This window comes from Alternaria ventricosa (assembly GCF_023758065.1).
Source record: "Alternaria ventricosa strain BMP 2768 chromosome Unknown scaffold_3, whole genome shotgun sequence".
Lineage (NCBI taxonomy): Eukaryota > Fungi > Ascomycota > Dothideomycetes > Pleosporales > Pleosporaceae > Alternaria > Alternaria ventricosa.
Window position 1 is genome coordinate 1,203,660 of NW_026055683.1, and position 16,076 is coordinate 1,219,735.

At 52.9% G+C, this 16,076-nt stretch overlaps 6 protein-coding genes across 6 annotated transcripts; 2 read left to right on the forward strand and 4 right to left on the reverse strand.

Annotated features, from left to right (window-relative positions):
* Positions 1–30: 30 nt before the first annotated feature.
* On the forward strand, positions 31–803 carry J4E93_002338 (uncharacterized protein; the record flags this gene model as incomplete). The annotated part of the gene is made up of 3 exons (XM_049340285.1): positions 31–284; positions 321–637; positions 760–803. The coding sequence occupies 3 exons, from the start codon at positions 31–33 to the stop codon at positions 801–803; spliced, it is 615 nt and encodes a 204-aa protein (XP_049202607.1).
* A 435-nt stretch (positions 804–1,238) lies between these two features.
* Positions 1,239–2,609, reverse strand: J4E93_002339 (uncharacterized protein; the record flags this gene model as incomplete). The annotated part of the gene is made up of 2 exons (XM_049340286.1): positions 1,239–2,201; positions 2,259–2,609. 2 exons carry the CDS (start codon positions 2,607–2,609, stop codon positions 1,239–1,241), a joined length of 1,314 nt encoding a protein of 437 aa, XP_049202608.1.
* A 3,084-nt stretch (positions 2,610–5,693) lies between these two features.
* Positions 5,694–6,665, reverse strand: J4E93_002340 (uncharacterized protein; the record flags this gene model as incomplete). Its single annotated transcript, XM_049340287.1, has 3 exons — positions 5,694–6,238; positions 6,291–6,347; positions 6,395–6,665. The coding sequence occupies 3 exons, from the start codon at positions 6,663–6,665 to the stop codon at positions 5,694–5,696; spliced, it is 873 nt and encodes a 290-aa protein (XP_049202609.1).
* A 2,894-nt stretch (positions 6,666–9,559) lies between these two features.
* Positions 9,560–10,429, reverse strand: J4E93_002341 (uncharacterized protein; the record flags this gene model as incomplete). Its single annotated transcript, XM_049340288.1, has 1 exon — positions 9,560–10,429. One exon carries the CDS (start codon positions 10,427–10,429, stop codon positions 9,560–9,562), a length of 870 nt encoding a protein of 289 aa, XP_049202610.1.
* A 2,330-nt stretch (positions 10,430–12,759) lies between these two features.
* Positions 12,760–14,110, forward strand: J4E93_002342 (uncharacterized protein; the record flags this gene model as incomplete). Its single annotated transcript, XM_049340289.1, has 2 exons — positions 12,760–13,440; positions 13,502–14,110. The coding sequence occupies 2 exons, from the start codon at positions 12,760–12,762 to the stop codon at positions 14,108–14,110; spliced, it is 1,290 nt and encodes a 429-aa protein (XP_049202611.1).
* A 34-nt stretch (positions 14,111–14,144) lies between these two features.
* On the reverse strand, positions 14,145–14,999 carry J4E93_002343 (uncharacterized protein; the record flags this gene model as incomplete). Its single annotated transcript, XM_049340290.1, has 1 exon — positions 14,145–14,999. The coding sequence occupies one exon, from the start codon at positions 14,997–14,999 to the stop codon at positions 14,145–14,147; it is 855 nt and encodes a 284-aa protein (XP_049202612.1).
* Between the last annotated feature and the right edge of the window lie 1,077 nt (positions 15,000–16,076).

The following is a 16,076-nucleotide window of genomic DNA, read 5'->3' on the forward strand; positions in this document are numbered from 1 at the left end:
TACCGCAGCATATCGGCCTCTCTTCCCATTATGAAGCTCCTCGTCGTCTTGTCGCTCGCCCTCAGTGCCATCGCCGCCGCAGTCGTTGCACCTCGGCAGCTCACATCGCCATCCCACATCGTCGCCCTCGGCATTGACAATTCCGAGATACTCTACTCAGACGCCGACCCAAACCCCACTGCTACCACCTCAGAATCAACTGCAACTACTGAAGACAACTACCAAGCCGCTGGCGACAAAATCCCCTTAGTAACTGAGCACGTCACATCCACGTACAAACTTATGTGAGACATTTGCTAACTTCGTCCCCTCCCTTACAGAACCTCGCGCCCCGGCGACCCAGAAGCCATCATCCTCCTCCCCTTTTACTTCCAGGTCATTGAGAACTGCCTCCCGGACAACACCATCCAAGCCCGCGGTGTATACAAAAATATGGATTACGTGTGGGCCTACACTCTGGCCAAGGGCACTACTGTCCAGGTTGACCACGGCATCGGGGGATACCCTTTCACGTTCTTGATCGGACCATTCGATTACGGAAGTAGCATCCTGCATTTCTCATACGACAACGGCGATGATTTCCACTGTGATTGGAACGACAGCGAGTCGTGGAAGAGTTGTGGCGAGTGCAGGACGGGTTTGTGGAGTGCACCGAAGCTTGATTGTAATGGAGGCGGAGAGAAGACTAGGGTAAATGGTTCCTTTTCTTGCATGTGCTCGTCTTCGAACTTGGTTTTGCTAATTGTGCCATGATTGTAGAAAAAGATTATGAATTGCTCGTTCATCATGGGGTGGAGAAGTAAGCTCACGGGCACTCCCATCACTCCCCCTGATGGGGCAGCCTGATTTCATCGTTCTTTGGAAGTGGGCAGAGAGCATGCCAGCTGGGTTCTGGAGATTGCACGAGGGTTTGTGGCAGAGGTTTGCTAGAGCACTTCGTCATATGTGATGGGAATCTGGCCTCTAGGGTGGTACGAAGGTGATGAACGGGACCAAGAGTAATCAGTGGCATGAGAAACCCCACTTCCCTCACGACACTAGTTTCCAGCAAACAAGTATCGAATAACAACATATTTATTAACCAAGGGTATCAAACTATTCTGTTTACCCAAAAATGAAAAGAGTCATAAGTGATCATGCCGCCCTCAATAACCCAAGTACCCGACCCAGGTCAGACGCCGATACCCAATGCTTGACATTACCGATGCATTACCTCCACACTCTCACACCTCCAGCCCTTAGTCGACAATGACGCCCTTAGCGCCAAACCTCTTGTGGCTGTAGTCACTCTCATCCTCGTCACCGTCCCAGTGAACAGCCTTGCGCGCAGGCTTGTGAATGCGCACGCACCACAGAAAGTAGTCCTCTAATGGTAGCAGGTTCAAGAGCACCCTGTTGCCAGTCCATGCAAGTCCACAGACCATGGCACCCGCCACGGCATCGAGGATGAAGTGGTTCGCGGTAGCAACAATGGCGACGAGGATGATAGCAGGGTATGCGACACCCAAGAAGATGCAGAGCATACGGCGGGCCGAAGGAAGGCGCATACGTAGGCCCATTGTGAGCGCGACGGTGCGGGATCGGTTGTGCTGAGGAGCAAGAGGAATCGACATGATGGTCAGACCGATGAGGAGCGAGTACCCGAAATGCAGGGAGGGCATGGCAGCGTATTGGTTGCAGAATTTGTTTTGCGTCCACACGCTGCTTTCGCCCTCGGCGCCGTGAACAGTGTCGACGAAACCGAAGCTACGCGCCTCTTTGCCTACGGAGCCGGGAACGTCGGGGTCGGAGAGCAGACGCGGCGGCATGCATGGCCACAGGGTGAAAACGATGAATGCAATCAGATTGCAGGTAGCCATCGTTCTGCGCCTGGCAGCATACAGCATTGGTCCTGCCGGGCTGCCATCCGCCTCGCCCATTGGCTTGTTGTGGAGGGGAAGATCGATTCGGTTGCGCGTTGTGGTGTAGTAGAAGAGCCATACCAGGAACAGGATCGTGCCTGGGATATGGATGAAGGAGTATGTGCGATTCGTCCAGTGGAGGAGGAAAGGGTGTTTCAAGAACCACGCTTGAACATCGAGTTCAAGGAACATGTGTAGTTTCTGTTCGAGGTGGATGATTTGGAGGGCGTGGCGGCGAGCGACGTTAACGGTGCCTTCGACCATGGTTACTGCAGAGAATGCGCGACCTAGTTGGTACACCTGAAGAAAGTCAGCATCTCTGCAGAGAAGATATGTAGTACTCGCGCGTTTGCTTACCCAGTAGATAAGCGCCCAATACCAGGCCTCCACAAGGAAGGGAAACTTCTTCAGCAGCCGACTGAGAAAGTAATCCTGGAACCTCTTGGTATTCGGGCTCATGACCTCCTTCTTCATGCCCAGGACTACCACTTCTCGTTTCCTCCATTTGGGTTCCTCGTCGACATTGGCGAGAAGCGATACGCTGGACGACGGACTAGATCGACCGGAATCTGGGGAACTTGACCGTGGCGAGTTTTGGTATACTCTCCGCCGACCAATAAGGCGGTATTCGGTGTTTCGGTTTACCCATGTACCTCCGAAGAGTAGGGTGACTACCACGAGTGGTTCTATGAAGGCTCCTGCGCCCATGGTGGGGGACTACGCGCGAGGCGGCGATGTATAGGTGGTATGAGTGGTCGCGCGATGTTTGAGCAAAGTATGCTTCCCGGGGTTTCAAGTCCAGTACGATTACCCAGAGGAACTGAGTATATTTGTAGGGATGGCGGTAGTGTTTGGCTAGCCGGTCGATCCGGGAATCTATGCGCGGAGGTCCTGACGCAGCACTGTATCGTACCTTCTGCTTTGGCTTGCGAAAGGTAGAGGTGAGGAACTCGTGGGTGTTGCAAGGACAAAAATGTCAGTTATGACAAGCCCAGAAGTCTTCGCATCAAGGAACAGGCAAGAAGGCTGGCCGATGCCGAGGACTACATCCTACACTAAAGGCAGGGCGCATGGCGCGTAGTGAAGTCAGCGGAACGCACGGCATGCGTAGAGTGACTAAACAGCCACAGCAGCCACGGACAGGGCAGCGGACGTTCGGACGAAGCTGCGCTGCCCTGGCATTTGGTGCGGCGTGGCCCCTGCTGGGTGCAGAAGGAGCCGGCCTTCCGATGTGACTGCTTGCTTAGTGTCGCGTGCTCGCACATCATTTGCTACAAGTTACGTCATTGACATTTCAGAGTTTTGACAGCAATGCTCGGTCCCAAGTACTTGTCGCGCCCGCGGACGTCAAGAATGCGTCGAACAGCAAGATCTCGTCCCAGTGGTAATGCGCGCATCATGGGCGAGGATGAACGTCTTCGCGCGCCGAAGTCCTGTTGGTTGCGAAATGTCGTGGTCGGTCTCACATGAACACGCGACTGTCGTCCATAGGCTTAGCTTCCGCCCAGTACCGGCACTAATCCGCTTTGGTAGATGCGCATAATCTTCGATTTCGATCAAGATAATCTCCCGTAGTGGGTACGGAGTCTCGCGTCTTGCCGGTGCCGATACGTTTACGCGCGAGTACGAGATTACATTGGCACTCATCGTTTCTGAACTGCACAATTTTCACCGCAGCTGCGTGATGTATATAGTCCATGGTCTCGACGACTCATCCACACCTAGGCGTCTTGTCGCCTCCATCTGCCCCCGGATGCTCCGCATACTGTCGAAACAGTTTCTTTGTATAGCCTTCACGTACAGAACTCTACCGCCATCATGCTGCACGGTCTCCTCAGCACGTCGTTCTCCCAGGGTTCTCACAGACTATAGCAGTGAATTACACCTGGGCATCACCCAGATATGCTTGCGACTCATTTTGCGTTAACATTGATCAGAAGTTTACAGAAACCATGTTGGGAAGCATGAGCACATGAACAGACCCGCGTAGAGGACATAGGCACCGAGGACCCTTCGTAACATGTGCATCCTTACATATCAACGGGAACCGGAGAACAGTGTCTACTAACCCCTCGACATTTCAGCAACAATATCGGCCTACCACATAAGATAGAAGCCCAATTGTATGTTGGGCTCAGCCTGGTCAGGCCATAGGTCCGGAGAGCCTGCATGAGCTTTCAAGTCTGAAGCAAATCATCCGAAGCTCAACAGAGATGCATTGTCCTGTTCTCAGTTTCTACTACTCTACATTCCTCCTTTTCCCAGACCCAATCTACCGAGAAAAGAGCGGCTCAGCAAAACTACGATCCCTACCCATCCGCGTCCTCATCTCTTCGTCTCACCATCGTCTAATCGCAGTAATACCCAAAGCTAAGATAATCCTCAAATCCACCCCCATTCGACCAGCAAACCGCAGCACCAGTGTCGAATCTAATGGGGCTGCCATTCGGCGACGACTGGTTGGGGCCGGTGTAAAGCGTGAGATGGCATCCTGCAGACGTGACTATCATGCTGATAGATCCGCGAGGTCCTTGGAAGGGTTTAGAACATGTAATCGCTGCTTGAGCGTTGGGTCTTACCAGGGAAATTTCCCTTCACCGGTGCAGGATTGAGATCGTAGGTCTCCTCGAACCCTGCGCAGCCAGGGTGGTCGAAGGAGGTGAAGCGAATTCGGCCGTTTGCGGCAGCGAGGGGGACGAGGGGGAGAAGGGCGTACAGGAATTGCATCATTCGTGTTGGTGCTGGTCTGAAGAAGATCGAAGGGATCTGTAGAGCTTGATGCTGGGTGTTTAGCAAGAAGAGAGGTGACCTTATATACCGATTCGCGGAGATATTGCGATCTTTGGGATCTCATCTGCAGTGCAGAAGCATACATTAGCAATACGAGATCATCCCACGATTATCTCGTTCGGGCAAGCAGGAAGCAGGAATTATTGGGACTCTTCTAAAAGCTCATGTGGTGTAACTTTCCAAAATCGACGAAGTTGTTCGTTCGTATTGTACGATAGGCACATGGCAGTGGTCTTAACATGAAAACTCTCTCTTTGCGATTATCTCCGGCTTGTCGCACTCTGCATATCGAGGCTGACGATATTGCTTACTCATCGCTAGATGCCTTGTTTGAGGAAGGTCAGTCGTACGAGTAATTTGTACAGGAGCTGGGAACAATGCGCTCTCTTTGTCAGCTTCCTAGGTAGTTGTAGCGTAAACCTGAAAGACTAAACATAGCATTAGCATTTACTGCTCCTGTCCTTGTGTTACACAAGCCGCACGAACTTGGGAATATCGTGCATTAGCATACCGCACTGAAATGCATGTAAGCAAGGTGCGCACCCCACTGATCGCAACCCACAATGGCTCAACGCAACGCTAGACGTGGAACATACTAAGTCAGATGTAACATTCTGATATTATTTAATTTAATGAGAGTCGGACTGGAGGGTAGTCCGTCTTAACGACCACTCTGCGATAAACAGTGGCCTTCCATAGACGCCCGAGTACCATGCGATGCATGATGAACATGATGTACAGCGAATGTATCGGCTGCGATACGCAATGAAGCGACGAGTCTTTCCAATTTGCAAAAATGCCAAACACGAAAGGAGACCAGCGTTAGCTGTGGGGTAGGAGACGCATGGTTACAGTAATCCCGAGTTTCCTTGACGCCTCGCTGAACAGAACAAAACGGTAAGGGAAGGTATAGTGGTAACAGTATATGGACAGACCAAATTGGCAGACAAAGGAAAGTTGTGTTTTCATCAACGGTGATGACTGATGGTGCTGATGGGACTCTCAGCACGCGACGCTGTTGAACGGCGCGGTCTCTTGGAGGTCCTCGACAAGGTCATCCACGTTGGGGAGGTACCGTCCCAGCATATTCTGCTTCTCTTCTTGCGACCGAATGTGCTTCCTGGTCGCACCTCCGCCATCGTCGCCAGTCGCAGTGCTACCCCGCCGCTCGAAAGCATTGGTCAGCTTGCTAGGACTCCGTTGCGGGCCAGAAACTGGGATTTCGGGCATGAGGTAGAAGTATAGGAATTCCAGCAGCTTGACTTTGACGTTTTGTGTAGTCTCTTCGTCCTTGAACAGGCTGGTCACGGTGAGCAGGCCGTCCATATGCTCAAACACTCGCGTGTTTTGTGGTGTCGCAAGAAGCGCGGTGACTAGGACGAGGAGGGCTTGGGATTGGATGGCGGGGCAGTTGTAGGGGTCGAGCAGGTCGAGGAGGACGTTCATGTAGACTTCGCGACCGAAGATGATGCGCGACGGTGGATGCAGGAGGAGAAGACCTTGAATATTGGATAACGAGGAGAGGATGAGGATGTCGTTTTGGCCATCTATCGGTAGTTGGTTAGCTGGTGTTCGGCATTTTCCAGTCGGGCCTCTTACCCTTACTGCTGCCCATGCCTAGCAGTCGATCCAGACAGTCGGCTACCCGTGTTACAACTATGATTGTTAGTATATAGTGGCATTGTTGTAAGTTCCCAACTCACCATTCCACTCGAATCCCTCTTGCAACCGAAAGAACTCGCGAAAGGCAAGATCGTCTGATAACTGCCCCAGCTTCTTCGGCGTTGGTTGTTGTTGATCGCCCAAGTTGAGTGCAGAGGCGTTCCGTCGGTGACCCGGTGGTGAGTTTCGTGGCTTGCCGCTTGAAAGACATATTTGCGCCAACATGCCCTCGATCTGGCGCAACCCTTTGCGAATCTTCTGCGTATCCTTGGACGCTATGTTGTCGAATGCGAGGGAGAGTAGAGCCTCCATTGTGAAATTGATCTGAATTTACCGGTGCAAAAATAGTAGCGACAGCGCTATCAACCAGTGTTAATATATGCTGCGACTAAGGATGCAGTCCAGATGTTGTTGAGATCAAGCGTTGGAGGTGCAGGAGGCGGTAGGGGAAGGCGGGAGGGGGGGTTACATACATGCAGCTAAGAGGTCTAAAGTGCGGAGTAAGCAATATTCTACACCTGTGTGGGCCGCAAGATTCAGGCTTGGACCTTCTCGAGCTGGCCGACAGTTGGCGTGGGAGAGCCTGGTGGCATCGATAAACACCCGCCGTTGCCATGGAAATCGCGACCCACCAGCGGCGGTTCGAGCCGTGCACTACTAGCCCGGCCAGGGCACCACCACCACAACTCAACACCTCATCTTGCGCGACACCCTTACCTTGTCGACACCCGTTTACTGCACCCTTGAATATGCGCTTAGTTTCTGCTAGCAAAATGACAGCGGCATCGTGACGGGCAACGTGCGGCCAAAGCCACTGAGAACTCTGCACCGGCTTGAACCCGCACGTGCTACTACGTCATTCGCGACTCGCATTCACTACTCGCCATGCGTGGAAAGCCTCGCACATCTGAATGAGAGTAAGGCTGTTGCGAAGTCGCTCGCAAGGGGTGACGAATACGAGCATGCGTGCAAATGACCGAATCACAGCTTTGCCGTTCATGATGTTGCTGTTCACCGGACCTTGGCAGCCTTCCGACTATGCCATTATGACTGACCGCGGCTGCTTCTTCGCGAAGTTCAGAGCTTCGCAGTACAAGCCTCCGACGCCAAACCTCTTTGCCGCAGTTTCATGCACACCTCTGGAAGAAACTGCCGTGGTGGCTTGCGTCCCGAGGTCTGTCAGAGACTCAGCCGCTCAGCCGCTCAGCCTTGTGCGCCAGGCACCACCTGCTACCTTTATAACTCGCGATGGCTTCAAGGATTGAATTGTGGTGAACTTCCGGCTACGGATTCGCAATTACACCCACAAAGCCATCCTCAACATCAACTTTTCGTTTCCTCATTATGGCAGTACACTCTCACTTTTGGACAAACGCGACCGCGCTCATTGCTGTTATTCGTTTTGCGCTGTTCTCACCCGCGATAATTTACTGGGTCGCCGCGGCAGGCCACCACAAGTTGATCAGGATCAATCCCGAACTTCACGACGGTATGTACGGCACGTCCATGCTAGCTGGTGAAAGGCTTGCGGACAAATGGGGCTTTATCTTATGGATCTGGAACTTGGCCTGTTGGTGGCCTGCGCTGGTATGCTTCCCTCCGCTGAACCTACCTTTCACGATTGTCGACACTACGATTACCGTCTTTCTGGCGATGGCTACAAACTACCAGCTTGGTTACATACCTCTTAATCCGAAAGCTTGTCACGACAAAGCGGGCCTCGAATTGCAGCGACCCATTGGCACGAATGAGAGCTTTTTTGCTGCTGCCGGAAGACTCAACGGGACAACGGCAACTTCGACTGCCATGTGCTTGGAATTTGTGGAAGAGGCACAATATGGCGTTGCGCTAACGTAAGCCGTATATTCGTGAATACATGGGTCTTTCTGACTACCACAGCTTTTTGTACGCCCTCGTGTCGTTCATCGGTATCCTTGCGTTCCCCGTTGGTATCTTAGAGATTAGAAAGAACGAAGAGTCCATTCTCGATATGGTAAAAGAAATCCTTAAAATGCACCGGGGCTGCTTCGCTTGCATGTTCAAGTGGCCGGCGCTCTTGGTGTATGGCATTCTGGTCTACACCCCGATCTTGTTCTTCCGTTACCTACCGATGGACTTCAAAGCCCCGGTGCGATCAGCCCGTCGGTACGTCACGAAGGCTACGATAGGCGCGGAGCAAAAGATCGAAATGATGTTGACGGAGCGCATAAAGCGCGCGAGTAGCAGCGGTGATACTGTTCTACCATGTCAAGGTAGTGGTGGTACTCAAACCGAGCTTTCACGATTTCTGGCTGTCTACGACATGTTGATCATGGTCGCCAAAGATCTGCACTACACCGATATCGCCAGCCTATCATCCGTCTCAAAATCAGTCCGTGAATCAGTCCTACCTTCGAACGATGTCTCAAGCCGACTTGGTATCTTCAGGCGCTACACGTGCAACCCTGGCGAGAAGAACACCTGCTGGGGCTGCACGAATCAGATATGTGACGGGTGTGAAGAGTTTTCTTTTATGCCACATGCGTCTGCACTTCACCATCTCGAGAATTGCGTCCCATACTGCGCATCGTGCTACCATACAGACATCGTTCGCAATCCTCGCAATCGTGGAAGTCGAGCGAACGGAAACCCAGCCTGCGTCTGTGTAAAGCCCGGTTCTAAATGGCATCAAAGAGCGTTTTGGGGATTTCTCAACAGACACGCGTACTACACGGAGATGAGACTATCTCAGACTACTAGACGACTCTGTCGTAATTGCAGTCAGGTGGACAGTGAAGAACTTGCCATGCGAAAGGCAGAAAGCGCGGTGAGGTTGCTGAAGAAGGGGTTGAAAAGCGATGGAGGAAAGTGGAAGACGTGCGCAGTCTTGGAATGTGGTAGGAGGCTGGGGAGTGGTCCCAGATACTGGGTATGTGCGCAATACAGTTGCAACAAAGAGTGCAAAAGTACTATTCACCCAGCATGGGGCAGCAAGACAGATGTCGGCGTTAGTGGGGAGGCCATTGCATGATGGAAATGCCTACGGATGTGCATCACTATATACTTGCGTCGACTATCTGTCAAAGTTCTTTGTATAACATGGCGCGATGCGCTTCCCCATATTCACAACAGGATACGTGTCACAATACTACGCATTCGTTTGTGTGGGACATGTATTAAATTATTGGTATAGTTCTATGACTGAAACAATCAAATAGTACCACTATTTACAGCATCATCGCGGCAAAGACACCGGCCGCAAGAGCAGCAGCACCTCCACCAAGCTTGGTAGCAGCACCCGTGTACTCAGCTGGGTTGCTGCTGGTGGGGCTGGGCATGCCCATGGTGCCATTGGGCGAAGTACCATTTCCACCAACCATCTCAAAGTTCGCGCAAGTAATCCTCGTGGTGTTGCCAGTGTGCAAGACAAATGCCAATCCACCGAAGAATCCAGCACTGCCCTGCTCAACACTGAGGTACGGGTCGACAAAGCTAGTAGAGAAGCTTCCTTCCGTCATGATCTTGCCGCCGTGCTTGCCAGCCAAGTCACCAACCTGGCAGGTCTCGGGCTGCGCAGAGTCGCACATGACGAGCTCGCCACGGTTTGTAGGGTCCAAGTGGCCCATGGTTGCTGTGCAGTTTCCATCGGCGGGGACTGGCATGGCGTGGATGTGCCAGGCGAATGGGCCGAATTGCGCTTGGTCGGGTAGATCGGTTAGGTCCACGGTGAAGTTGACACCGCCAGCACCACCCACAGCTTGGATGGAACCGGAGACAGTGCTGCCGACGAAAGGGTTGTATTGCACCTCTGGTATGGTGGCGCGGTAGGTGGCTGAGGGTTGGTTGGAAGACGCTGTCGCAGTGCCTTCGAGACCACCGGTCTCACCTGGGAGGTAGCCAGGCGCAGGCGGGAGGGGAGAGACGATGGCTCCCTGAATTGTGTCGACACCAGTGAATGGGGTGGCGGTTGGAGTTGCGGGAATGACACCAGACTTTGCGGTCGCAAGGACGACAGGGGCAGGAGCACCCTCCTGGACCTGCTCCTGGGCGTATGCCAGAGCGCCAAAGGCGAGAAGGGAGAAAGACTTGGACAGCATCTTGTAGTTTCGCGATTGATGTCTGAGGAGCGAAGGTATTCGAGGTGCGGATGCTTGACTGCAGGTGACAGTGGCTACCCTTTCGTCTCTTATACCAATTCCATGATCAACACACGCCTTGTCAGGCATGCAAACAATACCATTAGCCCTCCCAATAGACGCCCTTGAGCTTGTCACCAAGGTGACATCAGTAACTGTCATATCCTTCGCTTCCTCCACCAACAGCACCCATCTCGTAGACGCCTCCAGCCGAGCCAACACGGCTCATTCCTCCGCCGCAACAACGGTGCCAGCATGCCCTCGCGTGCGCATTCCAGCCGCCTCAATGGGTTCAACAAGCCCCATCTGTGCTGTGCCAACGGATAAATCGTGCCGTTAGTTGCTCGTCGCTTCCCTCGCGGCAATACGCAGCTATTACCGGTCATGAGATTGGCGAAAGCTTGAAACGCAGCGGAGTCTGCAGCGAAACCTTGCAAACAAGCCTTTTACAGGCCAGCAAACGTTCGGATTCTCGCCCGGTCCGCGTTAGCGCTGTCTGGGGTGCATTGCAGGACCGTGCCTGACATCAGCATGTGGAGATGCTGGCAGAGATGACCGTCTTGGTCCGAGATGGCGGGTCGTCGAGCGTGATGTCAAGACTCGATGGATGCGGGGTGCTAAGCGAAGTATGACAACGCCGCGCGCTAGGATTCAATACTGTCGCTCCGCGGTGACTAGAAACGAGGTGACGCGTAGATGTAGAAGAAAGGGCGATTAGAGGTTTTGGCGAGATGAGGTGTGCCTGCTTCCTTGGTTTGTTGGCCGTGTCGCAGCGGCATGTTAGGGGCGTATGGCTCGCGACTTAGCACGAAGAAGCGGCGCGACGGGTACCTTACTTTCAGTGTACTTGAGAGGAACTTCAAGCTGTCGGTAGCTCGTTCGATGATATCCGGCAGATTGAGCGCAACGCTTCTGAAACCACACGATCGCGCCTTCCCGGGGAATCATTGACGATGACCGGCTACCTCGTCATTATGGTAGCAGAACGGAGCAATGCTTCAAAACAAGCATATCGCGAGCGACCTGACACTGGGAATGAAGGTTAGTGATGAATAGACATGATCGTGGAGTTCGTTGGAATGCGGCCGATGAGCAACCATGTCAGACGCACACAGAGTCCGGAGCTCGTGAGCCAGGCTTGGTGAAGTTTGTGCTCTGCCTATTTGGCGACGCGAGGGGTCAGAAACATCTTATAGCCGTCGTAACGATGTGTATATATCATAACCTGCTCAAAAGGACTCTTCGTCTCATTAGTGCCTTCTAGAGGCCTTATGGCAGCGACGAACATGTGATGCTAGGTTTTTGCTACTCAAGCATGACTCGATACCCAATGCTGTACGTTGATCAGAGGTTGGTGTGGCTAGAAAGCAGAGCGTGATGTTGTTTCCGATTCGCGCACTTGAGTTGGCTGGAAGGATTTCAAAATCACGCGAGCTGTGCAAGCCCGATCCGCGGAGCCCGGTTTAGCATGTACAGCTTGCGCGGATGATGCAAGATCTGAGGGCCATTGGAAGAAGGATATAAAGACTGTTCATGTTCATTGTCAAGACCGACGGTGCGTTGCAGCCGATGCGCGTAAAACCCACCGCGTCTTAGCGTGTCGTGGTCGCGGCTTCCCTCCTCGACACCTCTGATCCTGCACCAGGACATCATCACCTACGCTGTGTGGTGACCACTGTCAGAGCACCTATCAAGTTTGTGCCGCTCGCAAATTCCTTGATCGCAATGATAACGATGCGACCCGATACGCCCCTACACAGGAGGATCGCGATTCCGACAGCGGCGCTGCCGCTAGTCGCAAGCCTTCATCGCCGGGTGGAGCTATGACCACCACAATGGGGTCCTGCGAGTACGAGCAACCCCAAGTATCATGAGCATTCGCTGTTTCGCTTCGTGTACAGCTTAAAGGTATATCTCATTTGCTCTGCCAGGGATTCGTAAAAACGAGTCTCCTCCTACCGGAGGATCAGTCCACCTGGGCATCATTGGCGGAGCAATCCGCCGCAGGCCCAGCAAGCAATGGATCTCGATTGAAGGCCACCGACCAATCCAGAGAGGTAGAGACATTGAAGCACGCAATCTGCATCCAATGCAGTATACATGCTTCGTGAGCATCGTCGTAACAAGTGGGGTTGCACATTATGACGGCGGGGTTGAGCAGGTATGAGGTAAGACGCTCGTCAGGGAACAACATCCGACGCCTCAAGGGCTTTCAGCTCGAAAATCATCTGTTCACTGCTTGTACTGCTTGATACAACAGAAGAAACGGCGTTCTCATCATCTTCAACAACATGTCCGACTACAGCGATTATTGTTGCAAAAGGCGAACGATTCAGCAACTTCCAGTCCCCGCTCGGAAGGGTCACAATGCCATACTCAACTCCAACTACTTAGACGATATTGTCGACGCGATTGGTACCTGGAGCTGCCAGCGCATTCTCATAGTGCACTCGAAGGCGCTTCATGAGAACACGGATATTGTCGAGAAGCTGAAAGAAAAACTGGGCTCGTTTGTGGTAGGCACAAAGTCAGGGGTGGGCGCTCACTCTCCATACGAAGACGTACTGGAGATCGCCAGACTATTTCACGAAAAGAACGCGGATTGTCTGATCAGCATAGGAAGTAGCAGCTACTCGGATGCAAGCAAGATCGCTCGCTTGATGCACGCGAATCTCGCTCGAGATAACCTCACGGTAGAGACCATGGAATCCCTGGTAGATCAAAAGAAGGGAAGTGCAGTTGATCTGAAGGACCCTACGACAAGACTCATCCTCGTACCGACAAGTCTATCCGCAAGCGAGTGGAATAACAATTCATCTGCAACGAACCCCCAAACAAAAAAGAAGCAGCATTTCGCAAGTGAGCATGCAGCACCAGACCTCATCCTTCTGGATCCTGAGGTAGCGTCCACATCGCCTCGGAAGTTGTGGCTGTCGAGCGGGATGCGCGCGGTAGATCATTGCGTCGAAACGGTATGTACTGCCCTTCGGGTTTCCCAAGGTAGAGACTGTATTGACACTGTATCATTTACAGATGCTCAATAATGAGTGCACCGAAGAGGTTTTCCGCCATATGGAAGATGCGCTTGCAGTCCTACTTAAAGGGCTGAGAAACTACAAAAACGGCGAAAGTGACAGCAACCGATCCGAGCTGCTCGATGGAATCGGCAATTGCCAGATAGGTTCCAGGAACGCCATGATGGGTCTCATTCTGTGGAGCGTTCCGATGGGGCTTTCGCACGCCATTGGACATCAGCTGGGAAGTGTTTGCGGCGTAATGCACGGCGTCACGTCTTGTGTCATGCTCGCTCCTGTTCTACGGTACAATGCCTCGAAGTCGGAGAAGCAGAAAGAGGTACAGCAACGCGTGCTGGGAATCTGGAACAAGGTCCTTGAAAGCGACGAGCCGAGCCTTGCGGATGCGGTGGCCAGCTTTGTGAGAAAGCTTGAGTTGCCGAGTACGCTGAACGAAGTGGGTGTTACGGAGCAAGAGGACATCGAGAAAGTAGCGGAGCGCACCATGACCGACGTTTTCGGAGCGATGGAAGGTATGGGCGGGAAGGAGGATGTGCTGGCTATCTTGGCTTCAGCAAAAGCCCCAGGCACCGAAGATGGGGGGCTGGAAGGTGGCGCACCGATGTAAAGCACGCCCTAGGTAGAGAGAATGAAAGAGCCGCTCATATCAATTGCGCTCTCGACTTGTCCTTCGGGAAATAATGCAGCCGCAGGTCACCCAGCGGAAGCTTCTCAGACGTTGCTACGTCTTCCATAATGACATTCGCCAGCTCAGTAGGGAGCTGGCCGCCGCCCCACCGCTTCATAGTCCTCCAAATTTCGAATATCCTGCTGCTTTCGTGCAGGAACTTTGTGGATCGACGGAACCAGCCAGCGGTCATGTACCGAGCCTGAGTGTATGGGCGGGCGAACCCCCACTTCTCCCAATCTTGTAGATCTTGCGCGGCCCATACCGGCAGCAGATCTCGAGCCCTTGACAACGCTAGCGTCACTGGTGCTGTAGCTTTGTCCCATGGTATGAGTTTGGGGGTCGATGATGAAGATGTGCGTGGTTGGGTAGGATGTGAGGATGGTGGATCCCATTGATCCACACAAATCGTCAACAACGCATCGTCCAAAATCCAATACAGACTCTCGCGTTGGCTATGTAGGAACCGATCCAGTCTGATCTCCTTGTGTCGCAGAACGTTGACGCCCCAATCAACCAGTAAACATGCCGCCTCTGCCCACAATGCTGGCGCGACGTCCACCAGCTTGTGGACGCTCGCGGCGAATTCGCGAGTACGATGGAAGAGCATTTGGTAGATTTGCGGGACAACAGATAGGCCGTGAAGATCGGCTAGGATACTGGTGTTCATGAAGCGGAGGTTGCGATCCATGTTGTATGTGCTGTTGTAAGACTCGCGGTCCCATGGTCGTAGAGCAGGGACGCGGAACTCTCCATCTTGCGGCAAGGGATCAGAGGCTAGACGTCGCGGAACCTTGGAGTCGGGAGGTATGTTTAGGGAAGGCATCATAGTGGCCACTGCAGCTACAACGCAGGCCAGAGTGATGTAGGAACGATGATCGCTGTGGATGCTGTTGGTCGCGGCCTTACGTCACGTGAGCTGAGCTGAGCTGAGGCTGTTTCGTTGAGAAGCGGGGTACACAGCCCCCTTCAGCTAAGGAAGTGCAAGAACACCTATGAAAGAACGACTTAGAGAGCGTGTCTGAGTGTGAAAGGGTCACTCACGTGGAAGGGCGGCTCCTGCCCATCCGGCACGCTAGCGCTCTCCGACGCCGGACAGCCGGCAGATCTGGACGCGTACGCCTCATCACACATGGACCCTTCTTATACAACCCTTCAACAATCGCGCGCCAGTCGATGATCCACCCGTTCATAAAATCGCGAGACCCTTCTCAACAGGGCCAAAGGGTCCAATTGCGCATTCTTGGCCGTATACTTGTCTCGTATGCTCGGATCTAGCCCGTTATCGGCGTCGATCATCGCACGCGATGACAATTGTATACCATACGAAGCACCCGTTCCGAATTTCGAGAGAAGAATGGGATGAAATTGCAGAGCTTCAGATCATCTCAATGGATGTATGTCGAGCGGGGTAGAGTATCATCATGTAATGCAAACCCTCATTTTGGGCTCAATACATCGAATATATCTCATCATGATCAAGATGTAGTCAGTCGCAGTATGTCCCCTTCATGCGATACCATCAGTGCTTCCTGCTTGATGTGAGAGCTCATCCGTCAGTATAAGAAGGTGACTTCCCCCATCTAACATAGCAACAACCAACATCTTTACACCCTCAAGATTCAGAGTTTCTTCTCTAACAACCTTTTCTCATCCTTCATTCTGACCTAAGGGTCAAGCAACATACAAGATGATGAAGTCCGCTTCCATCATCACCATGTTCTTCTTCTTCTTCGGTGCGGTCTTCGCCGCTGTCGTCCCCCCTTTCGTCACCTCTGCCGCATCCGCCATATTTGCCACACCTGGCCCCCGTTCCGAACCCCTCTGTGCGCCTCTCGGTGACAGCACTGCCCCGGAGCCATCCTCCAACGCTCTCTCGGCTTTTACAGATGACGAGAATTACGAC